Source organism: Trichomycterus rosablanca, chromosome 1 (assembly GCF_030014385.1).
Source record: "Trichomycterus rosablanca isolate fTriRos1 chromosome 1, fTriRos1.hap1, whole genome shotgun sequence".
NCBI classification, from domain to species: Eukaryota; Metazoa; Chordata; class Actinopteri; order Siluriformes; family Trichomycteridae; genus Trichomycterus; species Trichomycterus rosablanca.
In genome coordinates this window covers 54,559,777-54,580,758 of record NC_085988.1, presented here as the reverse complement: position 1 = coordinate 54,580,758, position 20,982 = coordinate 54,559,777, and the positions used below count along the sequence as shown (strand labels likewise).

Sequence of the window (20,982 nt, the reverse complement as noted above, 5' to 3'; positions counted from 1 at the left end):
TCTGGTTTCCTCCCACAGTCCAAAGACATGCAAGTGAGGAAACTTGGAGATACAAAATGTAATTGATGAATCTTGTGTAACCAGAGACCAAATAAAATGTGTTTATTTTAGCCTCTATAGTGCAATAAAATACCAGCCATTAAGCAAGAGAGTTGTTCTGTGTTTTGTGTTTGTGCAGTAAATATCAGGGGGAAAAAAAAGCTTCATTAGTCTACACTTTTAATAAGACTAGCAGGAGGAATGTAAACAAGCCAGTCTGGTTGTTGTCAGTTGCTATTGAAGTTTAACAATCATTTTATTGTTGATTTTTTTTTTATTAAAATAAAACTGAACAATAAAATTCATACTGTGCCCTAGGGCAGGGTGATATGGATCAAAAATAATATCTTGATATTTTTTAGCTGAATGGCGATATATGATATATATCTCGATATTTTTTCATCCCATAAGGTAATAACAAAAAGACACTTCTGAGACAAAGCTACATGTTCCAAATTTTTTACAGGTACTTTTATTAATATTCATGCTGGGGAAGCTTCACACAAGAACTATTCTAAGAAAAAGTTTGTTGTTTTCTAACGTCTCACGTGTTTGTAATGTGAATTACAAATATATTGTCTGGCTCTTTAAGAATGTTAAGTGCACTATAGGGCGCAGGGAGCAAGTGTGTAGGGAAGAGATCAGAATTGATCGTTTCCGGCTGTGCTCATGTTCTTCTGTTGTTTTGCACTGAGCTTGTATGACATTAAAAGTAACACCCCCCCCCCTCCCCCCCTCCCCCCTTACCTGTTTGGACTTTATACATTGTTTTACATCAGTCGCCACAACATTGACATTTGCATTATTTTATTTATTTTTTTACCGTATAGAACTCAGTTCTGCAAAACAGGTATAACTAATCGTTCATGTTACTGTGTAACTATTACAACATTTAATGCATTTTATTCAGTGTTCTGCTTAATGCACTTTATTATTATTTAACAGATTTATTTGTTGTTTAATTGCTGTTTGCTCCTTGTTTACTGCAGAGTTAGTTTATGCAATTTTATTAATTTTTGGTTGTTTATTGGCTGACAAAAAGAAACACTATAATACAAGATGAATAAATAAATGACATGTCGGACGTCGGGCAATCGTCCAGTATAAACTAACATGATCACGTACAACATCCAGTACAGAAATCCCCATAATGTTTGTTTTTTACAGATAGAGCAAATATATGTACGTCACATATACAAACGCACAGGTCAGAACAACAGGAGACGCGTCGTTCCGTTATTATTACTTTTTCAACACTTGCATGATTTACACTTTTACATATGAAGTAAATACGTGCATGTTTATTTCTGCTTTCCAATATTGGTTTTTGAAACGAATAACGACTCGGTTTCTTGTTTTTCAACTTTGGGATTTGAGTGAAAAACGAATGACCAAAGGTACACGGACCTCAAACTTTTGTCTGGACTTGTTTTCGGCATTCTCTACAGCAGGGGTCACCAACCTTTTCGAGACCGAGAGCTACTTTAAGGCTACTGAATAATGCGAAGGGCTACTTGGTGATACAAACTTCCTGAATAACATAGTTACACGGTTCACCTTTAATGATTATATTATTATTATTATTATTATTATTATTATTATTATTATCAATATTCATATATATGAAGAGACTGTCTGATCATATGTTAATATTAATGATCCCTCAGAATAATTATTAACAACGATTTACCATGTTAGGAAACAAACATTTCAACATGTAACATTATTTATCTCTATTAACCTAAATCTGTCAGAGCGATCACATCTTTGATATTTTTGTAAATATCTGTCTTGACAGTTTTGTATGAATGAGCACATATGTAGCATTTTGATCAAAATTTGATCAAAAAATGATTTTTTTTTTTTTACAAATGATCACACTTATTATGGATTTACTGATCTTTATGATATTTTAATATAAAATAAAAATAAAAGTATTTGTTTAAAAACAAGGTTTGTAAGAGGTAAGGGATGGTAATTTTGTATATAAAAAATAGTTTGACATTAATTCATGAAATTATACAAGATTTTAATAGATTTATTTATTTGCACAATAAAATTATTATAAAATATATATAAAAAGTAATTTAAAAACAAGGTTTGTAGTAGGTGAGGAAAATTGATTGTATATAAAAATGCTAAAAAAAATTATTTAGATCTTTATAGATTTATTCATCTCCATTATACATTGACAAATGTTTTCATACTTTATTGATACTTTAAAATTAATGGAAAATAAATACAAACGTTATTTTGAAAAAAATATGGTTTGTAGTATTTAATGTGTTTGTATAAAAATAGTTTGACATTAATCCATCAAATCATTACAAGACTTCATTGGATTTATTTGTCTGTAATAAGTGCAGAGTAAATGTCTACTACGTTTTTCTGTTAGTTTGATGACGGTCCCTAACGCGTTAGATGAAGTGGGAGCTTGATAAACGGTTTCATTATAACCTTTCTGTAAATAAATACATGTAATCCTAAAATTACCATAAAATGGTTTTTGTAGTATGTTGCCTACTTTTATTTGTGTAAGAAATCATAAATAAAGTGAGTGTTAGGTGTTTTTTCAACCATTTATAAAGATCGAAATGATCGAATGTCAAACGAATGTTGAATATTAAACTTTACCGCAGTAAATACTGTCCTGTTTGTACTTATCACTACCTTTTTAGAACAAATCATGTTTATTATTAGTTATGTACGATTAAAAAAAAATCTGCGATGTACAGGGAAGTTTTTGTAACACGTACTGAAGTGTCTCTCCACATTCCTCCCAATCATTGTGAAAAAAGTACGTTTTTTTTCGCTTTTCGTGTTTTTTTATTATAATTTTTTCATGGTAAAACTCGCATCTCACCCCGTATCATAGCTGCGCATGCGTAGCTCGCTTGTCGTTATGCGCACGTGTTAAAACTCCGCACCCAGGCCATATCAGAGCTCAAATAAACATCCAACATTATTGTTTTTTTAAATGTTATATTCAGTATTTTGTCATTTTCAAATCTACATCAATGCAAGTGTTATTGATTCAAAAAGAACATCAACACAAATACAATTTTTAGACGGAGCTCCATAGTCACTAATGCTATTTTGGAACATGCCCTGCGGGCGACTCACGTGGTCCCTGCGGGCGACCAGGTGCCCATGGGCACCGTGTTGGTGACCCCTGCTCTACAGAATACATTATTCTGCTGCTCATCTGACACTTCTCCACCACTGAATCCGAACCATCTCCAAATAACAGCCATTATTATTCTTTTTACTACCCAGCTCCTCAACAGTCTCCATGCTATCATGGGAGTTAAACTTACAGAAATGTCTTCTGAGGGCAGAAAGAATTGGCGGTGGGGAGGGGTGAGTTGTGTTCAGTGACGGAGAGAGGCGGGGCAGATGAACATGTGCAGAGACTAACTGGGAGAAGAGAAAGACGAACTGTCGGATCTAATTGGAAGGCAACATCTACAGTATATTGATATATTCTTTACCACAGTGATGAAACGTATTAAAAGATGAACTAATTCAACTCTCATTCAAATGGAAGAAGCCACTTTAAGTAACGAAACGGATCTCCACATCAGACTTTGTGTCCAGATGAACTGATTCAACTTTGTGGGACTGTGTACCTGGGTTATTGAACATGCATCTAGACATTTATTTTATCATTTACATTTAGGGCTGGACGATATGGCTAAAATTTATATCACGATATAACTCCTTATTTCGGTCGATACGATATAATTCCGATATCGATATGAATAATACAAATGTCAGAAAAACACCAAAATTGGATGGCTATACCTGCAAACCTCTTTTCTGGTTTCTGGCAAGAAATACAAGCTGAATACACCACTGAATTAGTCCTTCCTCTCTTATCAGCCATTTCGTCTGCTTCTTTTTCAACTGTGGACAGTGGCGGAGCCAGACAATTTTCATAGGGGTGGCCAGACTGAGACCATTGCTCACACAGGGGTGGCACAGAAACTGTCTGATACCATTTTTTTTTTATGTGGCAAGTTGCTGTGGATCTAGTAGTGTTTTGGTCCCTCACTCATTTACCTATACAGGCAGTGAGTGATTACATCAAGCCTAGCATAATAAGCTTTTTATTTTTTCTCATTTTCCCCGACAAGTAAAAAACTAAAATATAGCAACCTTAACATTATGAGGAAGAATTTCAAAGATATTCCTCATTTGACTGCAAACTTGTGTACTGATGAGACTCATCTGAACCCCAGAACATGCTAGCGTGAATGCATGGAAAACAAATTTTAATTTTCTTTCAAGAATATGACACAGACTGACCAACACTATTAAGCCAAATCAGCATTGACAATTGACTTTACTTTTAATAGCCTTCTACAACACTGGGGCTTCTTAAAACTGAATTTTTTTAGATATAGAAGTGTTATTTAACTGCTATTAAATTGTTTTTTTGTTGTTTTTTTAAAACGTCCAATTTAGACGAAAACCGCCCAATCTGGCAACACTGGAACGCGCAGAGCCCGTTGGTGCCTTTACTCGTAGCCTGACACAACTACTAAGCAGTATTAGTACTCAGTAGTAGTACTTCTTCTGTAATTGTGTTGGTGGTTGACATTTATGTTGAGTGTATTACTGCACTGTTTTGGTGGAGAACTACTTGCTTGAGGTGCGCTGTTGAATTGCGTCCCTGTGGGAACACCTGCGTGCAAAAATGCTTCTGCAAAAAAGTAACGCCGGCAAAGCGGTGGTGGGGGATTCATTTATGGTGGCCTTGGCCACCACTGGCCACTCCCTGGTTCCGCCCCTGACTGTGGATGCTCGTTCACTCACAGCTGTTGAACTCACTTTGCCGCTAATATCCACCGTGTTGTAGCGGAGTGTAATCAGAGCGGTAACGCTGAGCACTGGCTTCGTGCCTGTGGCGTACGTCATCACGCACTGATGCAATGTATATTGCTCGAATATGTTTAAAAATCATATCACCGTTATTGAAACATTTTCTATCGCGATATATATCGATATTGAATTATTGTCCAGCACTATTTACATTAAACTGTTACTTTGTTCAAAATCAACCATGGAGTGGAGAATTTAACCACTAAATAGCTTTTTGACTGTGAATGGAACTATACAATTGATTATCGTTTTTACTTTTGCAGTACACTGAAATAATTACCAACACCTTTCACCACCACAAAAGACACCGAAATAGTTTTCACCTGTAACAAAGTCACCTCAACAAGGCAAATGCACCAGATAAAAGTGTGAAATTTATATAAACTGGAACAATGCGCCAAAAAAAAAAAAAAAAAAAAAAAAAAAAAAAAAAAAAAAAAAGACACCTGCATAAGTCATGTAGCACAATTGCGATGCCATAAGAAACAAATACTGTTACATGGACACAAATATGTCAAACAAGTGTGCACTTCACTGAGTATACATGCGTAGGCATACGCGCACACACCCTACTTACTTAAGCCAGCTAGAAAGTCATGAGGCAAACCTCCCTGCATGCAGTTCATTATGAATCACACACATCAGCCCCTGCCTTCAGTTCCCAATTAACTAGGATAATGTATACTAACCGCCTTATATTATTTCAGATTCTGGATTAGCCCACTATTCCCTAACTAACGTATTCCTACTCCAAACTTTTATTCCGCCATTACCACCTGATCATTATTACTATAGAATAAATCTAATTTATGATCTAACTAAAACCAGAATTACACTGTGCAATTTTAGTGGTCTTATAAGATTACCTGCATGACTATGAGATTATTTGAATAGATCCCATCCAATTAATGACATTTTATATCATCAAACAAAACATAGAATATTATGCAATATTATGCCTACATAATAAACAATTTAAAATGCAAAGAAGAAAAATTTGGAGCATTCATGGCTGAGTAAAAGAGGAGAACATGATGCCCATTCTTTGAAATAGAACACGTCATGTGTAACAGTGGTCAGACAGTTAGATTGTTGAGACTACTAGTGAATGGAAAGTTTTTGTTTCTGTAAACGTTTTTTGTCTGTGGCTGGTAACTCATGTGAGAAATGTCTAGTTCCTCATGATCACTGTACAGTACAGACTTGGTGAATGCTGTTTTGTGATTAATACAGACATAATTAATACAGAAGTGGATTTAGCTAATCTTAATGTGTTCAACAGCCAAAATAAACTTCTTTAATTTGGCTAAGTATTAAGATCACGCAAATAAGTAAATTAAAACCACAAAATCACAATTTACCATCAGAGATTGAGCTAGTTTTTCATATGCTTTAATTAGTTCCAGTATTGGGGAGCTCCATGGTATTGGCACCCCACCCTGCATCCACAGAATTAGATGAGAGTTTTCCAAACTTAGTTACCTGAGCAGTGTTTTAGACTTCGACATATTGAACATTTTGACTAACTAATTACTAGTATAACAGACTTTTCTGTGGTGTAGCGTGCTGACAATGTGTAATGTATGTGAGTGTTTACATATTGATTGCATTTTGTCCCTTTTGGGGATTTCATAATCAATAGAAAAGTGTGCTTCTCTACACATGATCATCTCTCTATAGTTTGTGCTGTGCCTCAAAAGAACAAGCCAGTAAAGTATTATGCTCCCGATAGTTTGTCTATGTACAGTTTATTTTTTACTTTATAAACTCAGCAAACTCTGAAGACGCTTGGTTACACTAGGACCGCCTTATAGTGCAAATTAACCAGTAAACGTAAGGCACTTGAATGCCTTAAATTACAGCAAATTGCATATTACACAGGAAAAGGCTCATTTCACAGTCCGTGACACGCTTTAGCGACCGTGAATTGGGTAGGGCCTTACTTATATTGTTTTTCCATGTACGACAGAGACGATTTTACTTGTGGTGACGTATATGAAGTTTTACTCACTTGTATGTCATACCATCGGCTTTAGAGCACAGCTCTTCTGCTGTGAGTCCATCTCGGACAGACTGCATGTCTGATCTGCTGGAAATGCAACGTGGCAGCCCATTATGCACGCCAACGCAGAGCAAAACATCACTATACACATACAAAGCTAACTTACTTGTAGGTGAGTCCATCTCCAATGGAAAAAAGCTGCTGGGCGGACATGCCATCCTCTGGAACATAGCCTGTTCCTCCACTTATCAGGTAATCTGCCATGCTGGGGGAGGCAGAATTGTAAAACTTTAAATATTGTTTTAGAAACAAATAAACATGTAAAAACATTGTGGGTGGAATTTAGATCACTGAAATTTAGATCAGGTAATTCCTGTATGCTGAACTTACAACTGTCTGTAACATTTGACAAACATCAACCAGACTCCCAGCAAGACAGGAGTTTTGTGTTTAAAAAGTCACTCAGGTCAATCAAACCAACAATTATATTTTTCCCATAAGAAATTATGTAAATAGAATTAATCCGTGCCAGACCTCCCAAACCACCCCCTTACCTAACCTCTCTAATGTCTTAAATTGTCTTTGTTATAAATACAGTACATTTTCCCTTAAATCTTAAATTATAGAATAGATAACTGTAATAAACAATAATAAACAACAATACACAAAAGTACTGTACACAAAACATCACATTTCAGTACAGTACAGTACGTGTGCTTTACTATACACCATAATACATTTCCTTCTTTTTTTATAAAATGTATCTACTTCCTATCTATCTATCTCATATATCTATCTATCTATCTATCTATCTATCTATCTATCTATCTATCTATCTATCTATCTATCTATCTATCTATATATTAGGGCTGTCATACGCTGCTAACTGGATATCAGAATACGTTTTTATTAGGGCTGTCGAAGTTAACGTGATAATAATAATAATGAGTTCCAGTGTTGCCAGATTGGGCGGTTATCCGCCAAATTGGGCGGATTTTGTTGAAAAACTATTTAATAGCATTTAAATAACACTTCTGTTTATAAGAAAATATTCAGTTTTAAGAAGCACCAGCATTGTAGAAGGTTATTAAAAGTAAAGTCAATTTTCAATGCTGATTTGGCTTAATAGTGTTGGTCAGTCTGTATCATATTCTTGAAATGATAAAGTATTGCAAAGGAATATCTTTGAAATTCTTCCTCATAATGTTAAGGTTGCTATATTTTGGTTTTTCACTTGTCAGGGAAAATTAAGAGAGAAAAAAGCTTATTATTATCATGCATGTCATATATATAATTTACGTGATCTGCGTATCACGTTACCACTGCGTGTTGTACGTCACTGAGCTGATATGTGTATCAGGTGACCAGCGGGTAACGGCGTGTTATGTTTAAGTGTGATGCTCCAAGTTGTGGATTAAGCAATAAAGACAAACACGTCTCCACATAACTAGTGTCATTTGTATTTCGTGGTTAAGTACAAAACATAACAATGTAGGTCTTCGTGATGTAATTCTACATGGCACTCACTGCCTGTATAGGTACATTTTTCCTGTATAGAATTTGCGTTAACGACACTATTTTTTAAAATCGCGTTAAATTGAGATCGCGTTAATGCGTTATTATCGCATTAACTTCGACAGCCCTAATATATATATATATATATATATATATATATATATATATATATATATATATATATATATATATATATATATATACACAGGGGTTGGACAAAATAACTGAAACACCTGTCATTTTAGTGTGGGAGGTTTCATGGCTAAATTGGACCAGTCTGGTGGCCAATCTTCATTAATTGCACATTGCACCAGTAAGAGCAGAGTGTGAAGGTTCAATTAGCAGGGTAAGAGCACAGTTTTGCTCAAAATATTGCAATGCACACAACATTATGGGTGACATACCAGAGTTCAAAAGAGGACAAATTGTTGGTGCACGTCTTGCTGGCGCATCTGTGACCAAGACAGCAAGTCTTTGTGATGTATCAAGAGCCACGGTATCCAGGGTAATGTCAGCATACCACCAAGAAGGACAAACCACATCCAACAGGATTAACTGTGGACGCAAGAGGAAGCTGTCTGAAAGGGATGTTCGGGTGCTAACCCGGATTGTATCCAAAAAACATAAAACCACGGCTGCCCAAATCACGGCAGAATTAAATGTGCACCTCAACTCTCCTGTTTCCACCAGAACTGTCCGTCGGGAGCTCCACAGGGTGAATATACACGGCCGGGCTGCTATAGCCAAACCTTTGGTCACTCGTGCCAATGCCAAACGTCGGTTTCAATGGTGCAAGGAGCGCAAATCTTGGGCTGTGGACAATGTGAAACATGTATTGTTCTCTGATGAGTCCACCTTTACTGTTTTCCCCACATCCGGGAGAGTTACGGTGTGGAGAAGCCCCAAAGAAGCGTACCACCCAGACTGTTGCATGCCCAGAGTGAAGCATGGGGGTGGATCAGTGATGGTTTGGGCTGCCATATCATGGCATTCCCTTGGCCCAATACTTGTGCTAGATGGGCGCGTCACTGCCAAGGACTACCGAACCATTCTGGAGGACCATGTGCATCCAATGGCGGTGCCGTGTATCAGGATGACAATGCACCAATACACACAGCAAGACTGGTGAAAGATTGGTTTGATGAACATGAAAGTGAAGTTGAACATCTCCCATGGCCTGCACAGTCACCAGATCTAAATATTATTGAGCCACTTTGGGGTGTTTTGGAGAAGCGAGTCAGGAAACGTTTTCCTCCACCAGCATCACGTAGTGACCTGGCCACTATCCTGCAAGAAGAATGGCTTAAAATCCCTCTGACCCCTGTGCAGGACTTGTATATGTCATTTCCAAGACGAATTGACGCTGTATTGGCTGCAAAAGGAGGCCCTACACCAGACCTGGGCATTGTACGGCCCGCGGGCCACATCCGGCCCGCATGAGGTTCGTGGCAATTAAAAATTAGACGTAAATAAATGTACAGTACATCATGCAATACATGCAATATAACAGGATTGTTTTTGACGGGAGCGCTGGGTCTTTAAATATCCGCAAGTTTCGTTTTCGTGTGCGAGAGTATCAGCTTCACCGTAATGCAAAGTTGCGAACAGAACTGAGTGTGACTGACGGTCGAGTTTTTAACAAGACGTGAACTTCTGAAGTATTTATTTACTGAAGTCAGATGTAAAGCTGGTTAACGATCACAATTTAGGCTTTAAATTGCTGTTATGGTACTAAACTGAGAAATACATGAACATGAACGATGCAGAGCGTCACACCTGAAGCTTCACTAACTAAACTGCAAGCAACAAGGACTTTTTATAAAGTTTAACACAAACAGAACTGAAGCAGTCAGGACCAGCTTTGTGATTTTAATAAGAATATGCAACAATAAAAAGGACTGAAAAACAAATGATGTAATTAGACTCAAAACAAAAGTGTAAAGTTTAAAAACCTGCACATTTTGTTCACTTTTTTTTGTTTTTGTTTTTTTTTGTTTAAATAGTAAAATAATGTTGATATTTTTACTCTGCCTACTTCTAATTGTCTGATTGTAACATCTAAACATTAACAGCTTATTAGAACTGTACAATTTACTGCTTTTAATAAAGAGTGAGCAGTTGTAGCCTAGTGCTTAAGGTACTGGACTAGTAACCAGAAGGTCGCTGGTTCAAGCCCCATCACCACCAGGTTGCTGCTGGCCCTTAACTAATATTGAGCAGAATTAAGTTCACCTTATTGGTCCAGCCCTCCACAACAGTCCCAGTTTCTTATGTGGCCCTTTCGAAAATTTAATTGCCCACCCCTGCCCTACACCATACTAATAAATTATTGTGGTCTAAAACCAGGTGTTTCAGTTATTTTGTCCAACCCCTGTGTGTGTGTGTGTGTGTGTGTGTGTGTGTGTGTGTGTGTGTGTGTGTGTGTGTGTGTGTGTGTGTGTGTGTGTGTGTGTGTGTGTATATATATACAGGTCCTTCTCAAAAAATTAGCATATTGTGATAAAGTTCATTATTTTCCATAATGTAATGATAAAAATTAAACTTTCATATATTTTAGATTCATTGCACACCAACTGAAATATTTCATGTCTTTTATTGTTTTAATACTGATGATTTTGGCATACAGCTCATGAAAACCCAAAATTCCTATCTCAAAAAATTAGCATATCATGAAAAGGTTCTCTAAACGAGCTATTAACCTAATCATCTGAATCAACGAATTAACTCTAAACACCTGCAAAAGATTCCTGAGGCTTTTAAAAACTCCCAGCCTAGTTCATTACTCAAAACTGCAATCATGGGTAAGACTGCCGACCTGACTGCTGTCCAGAAGGCCATCATTGACACCCTCAAGCAAGAGGGTAAGACACAGAAAGAAATTTCTAAACGAATAGGCTGTTCCCAGAGTGCTGTATCAAGGCACCTCAGTGGGAAGTCTGTGGGAAGGAAAAAGTGTGGCAGAAAACGCTGCACAACGAGAAGAGGTGACCGGACCCTGAGGAAGATTGTGGAGAAGGGCCGATTCCAGACCTTGGGGGACCTGCGGAAGCAGTGGACTGAGTCTGGAGTAGAAACATCCAGAGCCACCGTGCACAGGCGTGTGCAGGAAATGGGCTACAGGTGCCGCATTCCCCAGGTCAAGCCACTTTTGAACCAGAAACAGCAGCACTGGACTGTTGCTCAGTGGTCCAAAGTACTGTTTTCGGATGAAAGCAAATTTTGCATGTCATTCGGAAATCAAGGTGCCAGAGTCTGGAGGAAGACTGGGGAGAAGGAAATGCCAAAATGCCTGAAGTCCAGTGTCAAGTACCCACAGTCAGTGATGGTCTGGGGTGCCATGTCAGCTGCTGGTGTTGGTCCACTGTGTTTTATCAAGGGCAGGGTCAATGCAGCTAGCTATCAGGAGATTTTGGAGCACTTCATGCTTCCATCTGCTGAAAAGCTTTATGGAGATGAAGATTTCATTTTTCAGCACGACCTGGCACCTGCTTACAGTGCCAAAACCACTGGTGAATGGTTTACTGACCATGGTATTACTGTGCTCAATTGGCCTGCCAACTCTCCTGACTTGAACCCCATAGAGAATCTGTGGGATATTGTGAAGAGAAAGTTGAGAGACACAAGACCCAACACTCTGGATGAGCTTAAGGCCGCTATCGAAGCATCCTGGGCCTCCATAACACCTCAGCAGTGCCACAGGCTGATTGCCTCCATGCCACGCCGCATTGAAGCAGTCATTTCTGCAAAAGGATTCCCGACCAAGTATTGAGTGCATAACTGAACATAATTATTTGAAGGTTGACTTTTTTTGTATTAAAAACACTTTTCTTTTATTGGTCGGATGAAATATGCTAATTTTTTGAGATAGGAATTTTGGGTTTTCATGAGCTGTATGCCAAAATCATCAGTATTAAAACAATAAAAGACCTGAAATATTTCAGTTGGTGTGCAATGAATCTAAAATATATGAAAGTTTAATTTTTATCATTACATTATGGAAAATAATGAACTTTATCACAATATGCTAATTTTTTGAGAAGGACCTGTATATATATATATATATATATATATATATATATATATATATATATATATATATATATATATACATATATACATATATATATATACACACACACACACACACACACACACACACACACACACACACACACACACACACACACACACACAGTGGGGGAAATAAGTATTTGATCCCCTGCTGATTTTGTAAGTTTACCCCCTTACAAAGACTTAAACAGTCTATAATTTTTATGAAAGGTTTATTTTAACAGAGAGAGACAGAATATCAACAAAAAATCCAGAAAAAAAACATTAAATAAAAGTTATAATTAATTTGTATTTCATTAAGGGAAATAAGTATTTGATCCCCTACCAACCAGCAAGAATTCTGACCCCCACAGACCGGTTATGTGCCCATGAGGCACACAAATTAGTCCTGTCCCTGTATAAAAGACTCCTGTCACAGAATCAGTTTCTTCCGTTCAAATCTCTCGACCACCATGGGCAAGACCAAAGAGCTATCAAAGGACGTCAGGGACAAGATTGTAGACCTGCACAAGGCTGGAATGGGCTACAAGACCATCAGCAAGAAGCTTGGTGAGAAAGAGACCACTGTTGGTGCGATAATTCGAAAATGGAAGAAATACAAGATCACAGTCAATCGCCCTCACTCTGGAGCTCCATGCAAGATCTCACCTGGTGGGGTCAGAATGATTCTGAGAAAGGTGAGGTCAGTCCAGAATTACACGGGAGGAGCTGGTCAATGATCTCAAGGAAGTTGGGAGCAGAGAAATGCTGGATATGACCCCAAGAACACCATCCCCACCGGGCATTTCTTTGCCTCCAAACACGGCGAGTGGAGTTGATGCCAAAGAGCTCAATTTTGGTCTCATCTGACCATATCACATTCTCCCAAGCTTTCTCTGAATCATTCAGGTGTTCACTGGCAAACTTCAGACGGGCCTGTACATGAGCCTTCTTGAGCAGAGGCACTTTGCAGGCACTGCAGGATCTCAATCCATTACGGCGAAGTGTGTTACTAATGGTTTTCTTGGTGACTGTGCTCCCAGCTCCCTTGAGGTCATTGACAAGCTCCTCCCGTGTAATAATGGACTGACCTCACCTTTCTTAGAATCATTCTTACCCCACCAGGTGAGATCTTGCATGGAGCTCCAGAGTGAGGGTGATTGACTGTGATCTTGTATTTCTTCCATTTTCGAATGATCGCACCAACAGTGGTCTCTTTCTCACCAAGCTTCTTGCTGATGGTCTTGTAGCCCATTCCAGCCTTGTGCAGGTCTACAATCTTGTCCCTGACATCCTTTGATAGCTCTTTGGTCTTGCCCATGGTGGTCGAGAGATTTGAACGGAAGAAACTGATTCTGTGACAGGAGTCTTTTATACAGGGACAGGACTAATTTGTGTGCCTCATGGGCACATAACCGGTCTGTGGGGGTCAGAATACTTGCTGGTTGGTAGGGGATCAAATACTTATTTCCCTTAATTAAATACAAATTAATTTATAACTTTTATATAATGTTTTTTTTCTGGATTTTTTTTTTTATATTCTGTCTCTCTCTGTTAAAGTAAACCTTCCATAAAAATTATAGACTGTTCAAGTCTTTGTAAGGGGGTAAACTTACAAAATCAGCAGGGGATCAAATACTTATTTCCCCCACTGTATATAGATAGAGAGAGAGAGATGGTTGGGCTCAACGTTGTTCGTGACGTCACGTGTTTCGCGAATTTCGGTTCGTAAACCGAAATTTGTTCGTACGTTAAGTTGAAAAAGATCATTCATACCCAAAATGTCCGTATAGTAACCCGTTCGTAACCCAAGGGTCCACTGTATACACAAACGACTTTGCTGGAACTTGTAAAGTTGTTCATTATTTTGACATCACTACATTTATTGACTCATAAGGAGTCAGTACACATTATGACACCCACCTCATCTTGAACAGTGACACTTCCAATCCAAAGATGGACAGATTACATTTTTAATACAATTTCAGGCTACTATTTACTTGTTCTATCTATGGGGATAGACCAATTAGGCCAAAACTGTAAGCAAAATCTATGTATCAGGTTATGTACATAGCCTAGTAGATAACTTCTCCTGCTTCGGGTAATGCACTATGTATTTTGAAGCAGTTGGGGAAAACATATGCACAAAAACAACATTAAAAGAAGATCTATTTGGCGATTTTTATTCATAGAAATAGAAAAATGCCATAAGGAATTCAACCCCAATGGCAATGTGTTAATTAAACCTGATAAAAGCTCAAGTCCAGTTTTTTTATAGATAAATAATGGACCTCTTGGTTTTAGCCACATGAATTCTTAGGTGTCAAGTAAGAGACTGTTCACCTCCTGCGTGTTACAAACAACAGATTGAGGTTTTATTCGATTTTAAAAAATCAGCCTCAAACATTAAACATGTTGGTTATATGGTCTTTTAAACTAAATAACTAAAAAAGTGTTTGAATGCCTGTTTCTCCTCACTGTATTGAGCAGCATGGATGTGAATTCAAAAAACACACAGTAAACAGCAACGAGTTAGATTCTGACGTTTTATCTTACTGTTTGACCAACACGTTAAACACTAATTAAACCAGGGTGTATTTGTTGTTGGCAAATACTGACCACATTGTTAAAACTGAAAAAGAAATTCAGTATTTGAGTGCTGACGCACTTCCTCTCTGTATGGGCTGCTGACCCACATTTTAGCAACATACACTCAGCGGGAAATGCACACATGTAGTTACATTGCTGGATCTATCTAACAGATCGTCATCTTACATGTCCATGGTTTAGATGAGGCTTCGAGGTTTTGTCTTTCACTCTACGATATGATGAAATACCAAATAAATAGCATCATTTGTGGAGATTAAACCAACTCATACAGCATGAGCAGGGTAACTAGTTATCTGGTCAGTTATTCTTGCACCAAAGCCTTCATATAACTTAGTTTAGTTCCACTGTGCATAAAATAATCAGTAACCTGCACCTATTTATCTTTATAAATAAACGCGTAAATTCGCCCGCAGATGAGATTTGCAGATCAATTCAACATTAAGCGACGCCACACTAGACAGAAAAACATGTGCTTCTCTAAACACACTATGCTTTACTAATCCTAGTAAATTCACATTTACTCTATCCTAACGTTTATGCTCCAGCCCACACGTGGCTCACCCAAGCTCCAAAACCACTTCAAACTGAATCTACATCTGAACTCGGGATCCAAGACAGCACCAAGTGGTCCATGCGTCTCGTCTCTGAGCCAGATCTGACTGTTAACCAGCGCTAGATAGATTAGCTTAACTCGGCTACCACTGCACAAGCGTTTCTCACCCGGTCTTTATATGATCCTGGTCGCCTCTTTGTTCCTGAGGTTCAGGATCTCGCTTGTGAAATCCCTCGCACGCCGTTTTAGCTCCACTGTTTAGGCTTTATGTAGACTGACGCGTCACATCCTTCGACCGCGTGGTAGGATCGCAGTATTCACGTGGTGACTGGGCGCATTAACCCTTCCTCAACTAGACTGCGACTTATTAAGCAGATTCTAAACCGCTTTAACTAAAAAAAAGCTTAAAGTGGCTTAATGTACTAAAACTATGTAGCGTTTTAGTCTCCGATTTTTAACGTGATGGCTACTTTATGTTCTACTGTGATTGGTAGAATGCCTTAAAGAAGCGCAGCAATACTAATGTGCTAAATATATTTTGTAACATAGTAACATCATAAAATGCATAACGTATTCAGAATACATTTTAAATACAGTGTATCCAGCACTAAAATTGCATTTCAGATAATCACGTTTTAAATAAACTCATTTTCACAATGTATTTATTTATTAGGATTTTAACGTCATGTTTTACACACTTTGGTTACATCCATGACAGAAACTGTAGTTACTCGTTACACAAGTTTAATGGCAAACACAGTTACAAACAATTTTCTATCTCCAGTTCACCTCACTTGCATGTCTATGGAGCACCCGGAGGAAACCCATGCAGACACGGGGAGAACATGCAAACTCCACACAGAAAGGACCCAGACTGCCCCACCTGGGGATCAAACCCTGGACCACTGAGCCACCGTGCCACCCAATTTTTCACAACTAGTCTATTTCATTGGTGTAAAGCTGCCCACACTGCTGGATCTGCATGCCTCCAGAACCAGGAAGCGTGCAGAGAAAATCATCACTGACCTGTCTCATCCTGGCCATCACCTGTTTCGGCGCCTTCCATCAGGCCGACGCTTCAGCCACATGAAGACCCGAACGACCAGGCTACAAATAAGCTTTTTTCCAAATTCCATTATGCTCATGAACAATTGAACACTACTGTACTGTTAATGCTTGGGACACTTGCACATCAAAAACTACCTTAATTTATGTAATAGCATACACAGGATTTTCACATTCACTTCCATTTCTTATTTATATATTTTTCTATAGTTTTTATATTGCACAAAACTGCACCTTTTTAAACCCACAATGTGAATTGTACATTCCAATGTTTACAATGTTTTCTGTGTTTACAGGTATGAATGTGTATGTTAAGAAGAGAGTGAGCTGTGTGAATAAGATTGTCTGTATTGTATTTTTCGCGCACTGCAAGCATCTGTGTAACTAAAAACAAATTCCTTGTATGTGTGAGCATACTTGGCCAATTAAGCCTGATTCTGATTCTGATTAATCCTTATGTAAAATGTTAAAAATGCCGAAAGGCTTTCAACAGTTTACTAAAAATAGTACGATTTATAGAGTTCAGTTTGTGTAGTTTATATTTCAATGTGCACTTAAGTTGATAAATTATAAGTTTATAAATCATTGGTGAAGGCCCAAAACCCTAGAAAGAAAATGAAAAATTTATTTATATTATAAACTTTGCTGAGATATAGTTCAAAGTGTCATATTTAGACATTGCCTTAACTGCAGCATGTTCCTCTAAAATGGTAACTGCAGATATAAGCAAAGTACAGATTCTTGTCTTTATTGTGTTTTACAAAATGACCCAACTTTCTTGGAAATTAGATTAGAAGTAAATGTGATTTGCATGAAGAGCCAGTGCCCATCTTTAAACTAGTGTTTTTGTTTAAGCACTATACAGGGCAACTCTGATCAAGATGAAGTGGTTACAAAATATGTTAAATAATAAATCACAATTTTTTAAAATTGTTATTAAACACTTTAAAACTACAGCCATCACATTTAAACAGTAGTTCCTGGTAACAGAGCTGTTCTTTGAAACTGATTCGCCTTTAAAAAATCTAGTAAAATGTTACACTTTCACGATACAGTTCTTATTTCTTTAAACTCACACAACTTTAATGGTCAAATGTAAACCTTTAAATTCTTTCCTTTAAAAAGGAATGTTTTAATGTACATTAATTTATATTTTAAAAAAAGAATTTACTGTGTTTTGCATAAACACTTGTAGACTTTCTCAACAGGTGCCTTTAAACTTCCAATTCAAATAACCTTAAAGTAATAGGTTTTCCCTTATTTGTTCATTAAAGAAAGTGTAATTTTTTTGTCCATAAATCAAGGTTTCACATATAACCCTATTTTTAATAGTTTACAATTGTATTGCAGAGCACATAACCATGGGTCTGGACCCTATTCTGGTTACACTGGAAACAAGGCAGTAACACAAGACATGTCTAATGCAGAGCATTAAACACTCAATCACACAGTTATAGCTTGCTGTAACATTACCTGCTGCACCACTGTTCGGGCATCTATATTCTATATTGCAAAAACATTATACTGTATATTAGGCCTAATAGCCTTACTGCTAGTTTGCTCAATTGCTTTTCTGGCACAAAAAATGCATTACCCCCTTCCTATCCTACATTTTTACATTTACATTTTTGGCATTTGGCAGACACTTTTAACCAAAGCAACTTACAATACTGTGACAGTATATTGTCTAAGCAATTGAGGGTTAAGGGTCTTGCTCAAGGGCCCAACAGTGGCAACCTGGCAGTGGTGGGGCTCTTTGGATTACTAGTCCAGTACCTTAAACACTAGGCTAGAACTACCACCCTTCAGATTCATTATTTTATTTTATTATTTTAGTTTTACCTTATATTATTTATTTGTTCTGAAAAAAAAATACAATTTGTCAAGTACAACAAATTCACATTAGTCATTAAAATGTTAAAATATCTGTAAAATAGCCATATGGATTAAAAATAGTCCTAAATATAAAACATGATATATTGATATTAATACATGCCTCTTCTACATCCAGTTATGATCATTCTTTTAAAGCTAGATCATTAGCGAAGTAATGGTTTTTGTGTATAATTAAAGATAAATGAGTGTTTATTACATAGCCGTGCCAAAATATTATTTTCTAATAATAAATATAGAATAACATTCATTGATTTTGCTTTGTATTCATTTAATTAATACAATTAATAAAAGTTATAAAAACTAATGAAATCCTAAATCACCAGTGACAACAATTTCACATATCAGCTATTTATGTAATGATAGGCTCTAACAGAAGGCCATCTAAAGACATAATATTTCAAATGAATGTTATTGCTAGACAGAAAAGAAAGAGTTTCAGCTAGATGGTTGCTTGAGTAGTCTTAGTGATCCAGAACTACTAGAAAAGAACTTACTTTTTCTGTCCTCTATTTTCCAGAGTGCTCTATCATCATTACAAGTTGACCCAGTAAATGCTGGTCGTTTATGCTTCTCTTGATGTGGGTCAGTAAATATATGTGGGTTTGAGATTCCCCTTGCACAGTGGGCTATTTTTGACTCATATAGACTCGCCTGCCTAAGCTTGTTTGCTTTGTTCGCTTCTTTCTCAAAAACCAGTCGAGGAAGGTGTGATCTGCACCAGGAGAACATCCAAGTCTGTTCTATCTAAGATCTAAGCCACTCAGTTATACATTGCCTGTGATATGAAGCTATAACAACACTATGTTCCTAGACTAGCATTTACAATCACTAGTGATTGCAGTGTCTCCAACTGACATTACAAGATAATTTAGCTTCGAAAACAAACATCCATGCAACTAGGGATGCACCAATCACATTTTAAGAAATTGTTGATATCACAGCTCTTGAGTTTCAGATAATATCAGATGCTTACCCGACACTGACTGTGTCTAAGCTCACTTAGCAAGTCTCTGTTGTTCACACCATGAAATACACCAGAGTAACATGTCAGTACGTATAATCCAATAATGAAATTAAAGACTTTAAAAGGCTTTAGAACATGAACACTTTGGTGATCTTTGAGGCTTACTGAGTAATTCTGAGTTTATTCTGTTAGCAATTACACTTTTTAAAAAAGGTTTCTGAGAGTATGCTGATTTTAAGCATGTTGCTTTTACACTTCTATACTTCTACAACACTTCTATAAGTCATTTTGAATAAGACTGTAAAATGCTGTAAATGTAATGCTAATGTAGTGCCTGCTTAAACTGTAATGTTATACATTTACAATGTTTTTTATTATTTATTCTTTTTGATGAGAATCACAGAGTCCAAAATCTTCCCACAAACACTAAACACAAGGCATAAATACACCTTGGACAGGACGACTAAAAAAGTAATTTAAAGTAAGAGAACATAAAAAACTCCTCACAGACAGTGTCCACGAACAATGTTTGAACTAAGGTCCCTCAGATCCTGGAGTTGTACAGCTCTCACACTACTTGCTGTGCCAGCTGGTATTATTGGTATCTACTGGTGTACTGTGTGTGTTTTGTTTTTAGTGTACGTTTGGTGTGTCCTGTTTTGTTAGATGCCTAGAATGTCCTGGCAAATGTTTTCACTATGGGGAGTAATAACATGATCCTTCTTTTTTGAACTGCTACAATCCTACCCTTTTAAAGAAGCAGCTAAATACAACTAAAGACCCCTAACTTATTATATTAGGTTGTAATATAGAGATGTTATTAATGCCTCTGCAACCATTCAGCCTGTGACGCACCTGTTAGGTGGAAATCCTGCCTGTATGCGTGTTGCTGTGTACCGCTGGGCCACAGTCTCATATCGTTGCCCATGCCAGCCCGCATAAGAAAGTCCACAGTTATTAGGTTCCAAAACAGGGGTGCAAGGTTGCTCTGTACTGTCCATTATATCGTGATGGCTGTTCTCCATGTCAGTCTTGTTTGACACTTTGAAGAGCTGCAGCCTTCTCAAAAACACGCCACCTCTCTATAACCAGTTTGCCTGAGCCGGACTGGTCTCAGGTTGAGGCCAATGCAAATTATGAAACTCTGTGAATCCTATTCAAATCAGCCCGGCAGTGAAATCAAAGCAGTCTTGTGTAGGGAAAACAATGATAAAAAGCAAGAAAAAAGTATCACAACATGCATAAAAACAAGGAAGATTGTAGCCTTGAAGTGTGGAGCAGTTCAGTATTTACTCATGACCCATTTGTTAGATTTGCTGAGGGAAGCAGGCAAAGGAAGCAAGTTCTCACACGAAGGTCTCGAAGGATCATCTGCTCACCCAGAGACGAAATAGTCGCTGCGAA

At 37.4% G+C, this 20,982-nt stretch overlaps 1 protein-coding gene across 5 annotated transcripts in view; it reads right to left on the bottom strand.

Annotated features, from left to right (window-relative positions):
* The window catches only part of impdh1b (IMP (inosine 5'-monophosphate) dehydrogenase 1b), a 41,575-nt gene extending 25,671 nt beyond the window's left edge, over positions 1–15,904 (bottom strand). Inside the window, exons 1-3 of one of the 5 annotated variants that reach the window (XM_062994651.1) lie at positions 15,821–15,904; positions 7,092–7,190; positions 6,935–7,012 (exon numbers count right to left, since the gene is read on the bottom strand). In XM_062994651.1, the coding sequence (XP_062850721.1) occupies positions 6,935–7,012; positions 7,092–7,189 (176 nt within the window). In that variant the 5' untranslated portion in view covers position 7,190; positions 15,821–15,904. Of the gene's footprint in view, positions 1–3,162; positions 3,232–6,934; positions 7,013–7,091; positions 7,191–15,661; positions 15,687–15,820 lie in introns of those variants that run through there. The other 4 variants (XM_062994650.1, XM_062994652.1, XM_062994653.1 and 1 more) reach the window with 4 other exon arrangements.
* Between the last annotated feature and the right edge of the window lie 5,078 nt (positions 15,905–20,982).